We start from the raw sequence: 7292 nt of genomic DNA, 5'->3' as shown, positions 1-7292 counted from the left end.
CTCACAACATAATAGGCTGAACGGATTTTTCAGAAATTTGAGCCTCTTACTATCAAGTAGAGTCATAGTTGTACACCATCTACCATCAACTTTTTTCTGTGCTTCGTTTTCTCCTGGATTTGTGCTTTTGAGGGAAAACAAAGGGAAATTTCTTTGGAAAACTCCGAGTTTCATCTGACCACCATCAAATTCCATCACTCTTTTAGTTTCGTCTTAATTGGGCTTAATGGCAATGAATATGTTGATACAGCAAAGGCAAATGAACACTTCCTGTGGTAGACATGAAAGACCACTTCTGAATTAGCAGCAAAATGTTAGGCAGATTCCTCCAGTTCTTTCCTTCAAAAGCAATGGCAGCGCCAATGTTATTATTACAGGGAACGCTGTGGAACAGAGAAGCTGTCTCGGCAAATGTTTGGGACGTTCCTTGACAGGCTTTTTGAGGGAAAAGTTCTTCACCAATCAGAGAATAAAAAAGAAAAAAGCTTCGCCCACAGGAGAACACAGCAAAGCTGGTGTACTCTTAACTTCAAGTGGATTTATGCTGAACCTGACAAAGAGCTTGCTTTTAAGCAGATAACATCTAAAAAACAAACGGAAAAAGCAAACTACACAAGAAAAAAGGGCCTACCGGGATACAAATATCAATCAATCAAGTAGCCTATCAGGATTGGAGACAAGCACGTTTTATAACATTTCCTGCAAAAAGAAACGCCAAATGGGTGTAAGGGGAGCTTTTTCCTCTTCTCTTCCGCAAGAGTTGTTCGCCATATAATTCACATGCGGGTCAGTGGGACCTTCTTCCTTTCAAATCCACGCCAAAAGAGCAAAAGCTAAGAAAAAAAAGTTGCTTTTTCCTAAACGAGACTCAAGAGATGTTTAATGAAAACATATATAAATGAGAGAAACATCATTAGTTTTCTGTTCATGGCAATAGAAACCAGCTTCCTATATTGCAGTGGAAATGAAATGAGATAAAGAAGCGTACCATGTTTTTCCACTTCTTCTAATTCAGCTATTTCAACAGAATGGTACAGCATTACTTGTATGATGCTCCCTCAGGTTCCGACGACTTATAGCTGTCTCTCCATAAACTCCAAGCACCCCTGACTTGTTCAAGCTGGTCATCAGGAATGCTGGTATAAGTATCAAGGTTTTCCAACCACTCTTTCCAAGGAGATGTAGATGTATCCAAAAATCTAGACAATTGAGGTAATACAACGTCAGCATGAAATTGATCAACTGACTTCTGGATCTCATGTGATTCAATTAATCTCACAACTTCGGGCTTGGAAACACATCCACGTGAAATGCGATCCAGTGAGAACTGATTGCTCTTTAAGATGAGAACTTCAGATGGTGCAAGAGGCAAGACTATTCGAGAAAACTTATTTAGAGATAACTGAATGATATCTTTTGGCAGTAGAGACCGTTTCACAGCCACTGCAGTACCCATCATCTTCCGGATCTGGAACATAAACAAGAGAAGGCTAAATAAAGAGATATACATGAGCTACTGAAGGAAGTAATTTACAGTCCCTAAACCTATTACATGTTAGAAGAAGACAATAATGCTCACAAAAAGGACTGAAATATACAATGCAAAAGTAAAATATGTCGTAGTCCAATCATTACTTAGGTCATGATTCTTCAACTATTTATGCATGAAATGCTATGCCATATGATACATGACATTCGGCAACCACAGAAACCAATTTGCTTAGACAGACTCAACATGGATTTCGACTGAATGATCCAGAGTAGATCAGTTTGACTTAAACAACAGAGGAATGGAGCAACATACTTGATGCAACATAAAAGACACACCGGATATAGAGACTTCAATATATTGAAACCCAGACACAGATTCAAGCTTTCCACAAGTGCACGAGACAATTCTCCTGAAGTGTGAAGAACTCAGTCTGTCCATTTCATCTGGCTCATTCAGCCATCTCGCAAGAATTGCCACAGGAGAACCTAAATCATTCAACATATTCTCAGATAAAGAATCTTCTGCTGTATCTTCATCTGATGATTCATTAACAGGGAAAAGTTCCTGCCTTTCTTCAAAGGCATCTTCATCCCTGCTGACAACAAGGTCAGTTTGCCCATTGTTCATCTCGATATCAGGCACTGTACTCACAGATTCAGAATCTTCAGCATTGTCTTCATCTGAACCGTTAACCAGCAAATGATCCTTCCTTGCTTCACTTGTAGACTTGCTGACTGCACATTCAACTTTCCTGTTCTTGCTTTCATGGTATAGACCATCTGATATTCTTGTCCTCAACGCGACATGTTTCAGGCTGCGTGAACCTTTTCTATATTTTGACCGTATGGTATAATTATGGAAAGGATGTGCTCCCTGAAAAGATGAACAGCATAAAGGCAATGTCATGAGTAGAAAAAGGCGACATAAAACATGATGCCTGCAGGGATTCTCTGGAGACCTAGTCAGGTCAACCGGATACTTGGACTAAATCATCCAAGTTGAAGGAAAACTAAACTTCCTGTTACTATAAAACCAAAGCAATGGGACAATTATCCAGGGGATTTTAAACTCTGAAGAAGCAGAGCATGACAAGCTAAATATGCCCCTCCTGGATCAGCAAGACTGGCATATTCAAAGCACTGGATTCCCTTGTGGTAAAAAAGGAAAACATAAATATGATAAAGTACAGGCTTATTTGTTTTGGCACATCATGCAAGAACAGGAAAAGGACAAATGACAAAGTGCATTACAAAATGGCTTACAAGTAAATAATAGATGAAAGGCTTCATTAGTTTCAATTTCAAACTTTTACCTCAAAAACTTTCAGTATTCTGGAAAATTCCATTAAATGATTATCTATTTCTGCAGCACTACTATGATGTGTAATCCCTATTACTTCAGCAGGAATAAGGTAGGCATACTTGCGGATGACACATTCCCTTCGAGCATCAAAGCTCCTACATAATCCAAGAACAGAAGCAATAACAGGCACTAGGTGAGATGTCCACTCAAAAATGGTGCTAAAAGGTAGCAGTACATATGAAAACTAAAATTAACACTAAACCCAGAAAATAGAAATCTTAATAACCTATGTCACATGGGTGCTTCTAAATGGCTACTGCACCTGTGTCAACACTGGTGCTGGTGCTTCTTTGACACAGCACATTTGGTTCAGCCAGCCAAACCAGGTCAAAACTGACCATTTTAAATGTGCACATAACTAAATTATTTTGCTAGACAAAATTTATATATAAATATAAATTAATATGGCTACTAAACAGTTAAATAACTATGTAACAAATGATTTATATACATATACATACACACATATATATACACCCTCACCACAAGGTGACATAGTTGATAACTGCATATCCTCCTTTCCCTTTCAAACTAGCCAAACCAGGGGCACGACACATGACCATCTATGGAAGTCATTCTGTCAAAATACAAACCTATATGCAGACAACCTAAAGCATCTGATACTTGATGTAACTTGCTTGTGCTAGGTGATGCCTCTGTGTCACAGATCTGGAGAACATTGCTGCTTCAATAAACATCTTTGAGAGCCAACAAATAATTAAAGTAGACCCCTAGCTCTCAATACTACAGGAAAATCTACTTGCAACTATTATATTTAGGAAAGAATGTGCGTGAAAAAATAGAAGAGAATGCGAATGAGATGCAGTGAAATATAATGTCTTGATTTGCTTAATGGCAACTTCATTCTTCTCAATCTCGTTATGCATTAATTTAGCAATTAGTAGCCCTTCCCAAAGAGTGAAGCAGTGAGCTTCTCTAACTTCTCATTCAATCTAGAACCATGAAACTTTAGAAAAGTGAGCATGTCATGAGGATGGAGCTTTTTTGTTTTGTAGATATTGCAGACAGCAGTCATGAACAAATGCCTAATCAAAGTACTAATTACGTTACAAGGAAAAGTAGCTTTTCTTTGTATATCTTTCATGATTTGCTAATTATATGGGCTACTTTAGTGACATATGCCCAGAGAATAGGCCATGCCTCTCAGTTGACCAGGGGTCCAGAAGTCAGCTTTGTCGGACCACATCGCAACAAATGATAAATACAGGCGTATGGTGTATTCCTAATTTTCTAGTAAACTTAATGGAATTAATAACAGTAATTGACCAAATAGTAGGCCAGCCTGTAAGAGTACAGGTATGACATTTCACAACACTGTTTCATGAGAAGCATATTCAGTGCAAATCACTATCCCATTTCAAACTCCACCAATGTTTCATTCTTCCCTAAAGCCTGATGATTCTTTTTTATCAAGAACTTAAGGAATATGTTTTACCATGTTCTGCCTTGCATTCTGTATGCCGAGTGCTAGTAAATCAGTTCTTTTGTTCTTTTTTTCCTATTACATCTGCAGTCACAGGCTACTGGTCATGCAATTTGTTCAGGACAGAGCCTATTCATTGGCTTGGATAATTTTTCATATGCGTTCAATGTCCAAAAGTATTATTGTTTCCAAACAGGATCACCCTGAATATAAAAGCAAACAACAATAAACTCATCAGAAATGTAGTTTCAAAAGAAAACAAAAAAGTGCACCTAACACATGTTAACCAAAGAAACTGCAATTTAGATAATGAAAAAAGGTAATACTTCTGTTAGAAAGCTGATGTCAAAATTTTGATATAGAAGGGGTTACCTTGTAGAAGGTAAAATACCAAAGACTTTGATAGTACTAGGTAGATGATGATTAACACAATCTGTGAGGCGGATGCCTAAAGGATCATTTTTCCAAGCATCCTCAGGGATCTCCATCTTTAAAGAGATCATTGTGGCTAGCGAGTGAACCTGAAATTACCAAATCACCAGGGAGACTAGTGATTGCAAGCTTCATAATGAATATTTAAAACTCAGAAAAAGGCATAATAAGGTCGAGTGTAAGAAGTACACCGACTGAAACCACAATGTCAAGAGAAATGGAATCAGAAAAACGCTATTGTTTATTTAGAATAATCAGAAGTTGCATTCAAGCAAGGTCCATTAAGTTTGTTGAAACTTAAAACTATTATCCTAATAGCATCACAAGATTATATTGTTCCTTTTCCTGTCTTCCAAGAGATATATCTAAATTTTCTTCATTTTTCATAGTTCTTTCAAGATAGCATTCAATTAGGCTCATGCATGCCTAACGGCGGTTTATCTGAAAGGTCTTCTGATCAACACCCTATACTTCTAGCTTTCCAAACGTGACATAGATTGCTTGAGCACGCCAATAATTTTGTGGGCATGTCATAGGATGTCATTTCGGCGTCACTGAGTAAATTGCTTTTACTTTTGTGCTAATGAATTATTTTTGTTCCTTAGCTCTTCAGATATAAGGCTGTCTTTGTTCTATAGTCAAGATTAAGCCATACATGTCCCACTTCCTAACTTCATAATGTCATGTAAATGCTATCAATGTGGTTGCTTCAAACAACAAAGCCTATAAGCATATTAACTCGTGCAGGCCAATTTATATAATATGTTAGGAGTAAAAGGACAGCCTTATACCTCAATGCTGGTCATCTGTCCAAATTCTTAGTATAAAAATTAATGTGACAAACATCCAAGGACATAAAATGAATCGCCTGTTTACTTAACATGCAAATTCGTGTGAGCCAAGTGTTCTTACAGAAGTACAGTTACTTTTGTCTTTCCTTACAAGTCACAACTAACAAAAACAGAAATCTGAGCAAGAAGTAGGGCATCCCGTAAATATTATCTCTCTGATGCCTCCTTTAATCAATTCAGGATCTTATATCTACGAGGTTTTAACGACTCACTCCTTTATCAGTCCTGCTACTTCGTGCCCACGCTATTTTATATAAATTCCCATAATTTCTATCGAGGATTCCACCAGCCTTAAATATTGCAGCTTCTAGTTCACCTTCAATGGCTGCATAGAATAACAGGATCTTAGTAGAGGTCGGCCAGAAGGTAAAATATTGAAAAAAAAAAAAGGCACATAGACCCTCCAAGATATATTGAACTGGGGATGATGTTATCTTACATGCAGAAAGAACCCACTTCTTTCTACAGTTTTGCCATATTAGAAAACAAGTAGTTCCTAGATTACATGATCAATGAGCGGATTAACAGAACACTTTATCAAAAGGAATCAGCTGCTACTTAGGCAACGACTACAGAGCAAATTTAGGTGTCTGCAAATTCTTGAGTGATCATGAGGCTGCAGCAGCTTAGCTGAAAGCAGCATATCAAACAAAACTCAACGAAACGATCGAAATTAACCAAGAGAATCAAGCACGCAATGGGGTCGAAACTTGATATCCGGATTCAGTCGGCCAATTTGAATCCCGTAGAACATTTGAATCATGAGCCTCTAGATGTTGTGGACCACAAAGACGGGAACACAGAAATAAAAACCCAATGTATATGGAAGAAGGAATGGGTTCTTACTCGGTGGGCCAGTATCTCGCTGCCGTTGCAAACCTGATGGAAAGAGCAATGTCTGTCAAATTGAAGTCGATATTTCCACAGAAAGAAAAAGAGTGGGAGAAGGGAGGAGAAGGCAGGCTTGCCTCTATACTCTGTACCGACGTATCCGACTCGCATGACCACTTTCTTTTTGCGAAACGACTGCCATTTCTGGTGGGGAGCGGTCGACTGTGGCCTGGTCTCGGAGGCACAACAAACGGTGGTGGTGGTAGTGGTGGAGGTGGTGGCGGTTCTTCTTCTCAAGGAGCGGTTGGGGGTGCACGTCAACGAGAATGGAAGAAAGAAGCGAGGCAGATAGACAGGACGATCGACAAGGACGGGTTTGGCAAGAGAAGTGGAAAGTGAAGCCGCAACTGCAGCAGCAGCAGCAGCCATGGGCAGCTGAGCAAAAATTCCCTTAGCCACACAGCCCCACCAAGATCGGGAACCGATAAAAGTGGGGCTGGAGGCGCCGGATCGACCGTCTTGCTGGTAGCGCGCCGAAGAGCAGAGACCTTCGAAGAGCGCTGGACCAAATTACGTGGCCGTGCATCGGCAGGCTGTCCTCTCCTCGGCACCCAAACCGCAACGGCTGGAGAGCAGCGCTTGGGGCTTCCCCTTAGCTTGAGCTCCCTCGCTTCGGGTTGAATTCGGGTCCGTCTTCTCTTCACTACCGGATTTATTTTATGGGCATATGATAGTTTCGGATCTGATTTGAGATCCATGGAAATCTCAGGTACTCATATTTAAGGTCAGATCCTATTTGCATCTGACCTTAAATCTGAAGTTTTGGCTACAAATTAAAAATCTTAATTTTCTTTTTCAAGTATTGGTCAAATCCCAAGTT

At 39.3% G+C, this 7292-nt stretch overlaps 1 protein-coding gene across 3 annotated transcripts; it reads right to left on the bottom strand.

Moving 5' to 3' along the window:
• Positions 1 to 276: 276 nt before the first annotated feature.
• On the bottom strand, positions 277 to 7083 carry LOC116249012 (putative tRNA pseudouridine synthase). Of its 3 annotated transcripts, none has more exons than XM_031622100.2 (9): positions 6550 to 7083; positions 6428 to 6460; positions 5794 to 5906; positions 4671 to 4819; positions 2805 to 2949; positions 1805 to 2365; positions 989 to 1468; positions 632 to 804; positions 277 to 550 (listed from the first exon to the last, which is right to left on the bottom strand). In XM_031622100.2, exons 1-7 carry the CDS (start codon positions 6839 to 6841, stop codon positions 1040 to 1042), a joined length of 1722 nt encoding a protein of 573 aa, XP_031477960.1. In that variant the 5' UTR covers positions 6842 to 7083; the 3' UTR covers positions 277 to 550; positions 632 to 804; positions 989 to 1039. The 3 variants fall into 3 exon arrangements, with proteins under 3 accessions (XP_031477960.1, XP_031477959.1, XP_031477961.1); XM_031622099.2 differs by having other exon boundaries at positions 632 to 699; XM_031622101.2 differs by lacking the exon at positions 5794 to 5906 and having other exon boundaries at positions 632 to 699; positions 6550 to 6649.
• Between the last annotated feature and the right edge of the window lie 209 nt (positions 7084 to 7292).

Source organism: Nymphaea colorata, chromosome 2 (genome assembly GCF_008831285.2).
Source record: "Nymphaea colorata isolate Beijing-Zhang1983 chromosome 2, ASM883128v2, whole genome shotgun sequence".
NCBI lineage: Eukaryota > Viridiplantae > Streptophyta > Magnoliopsida > Nymphaeales > Nymphaeaceae > Nymphaea > Nymphaea colorata.
This window is presented reverse-complemented; position numbering and strand designations above follow the sequence as displayed.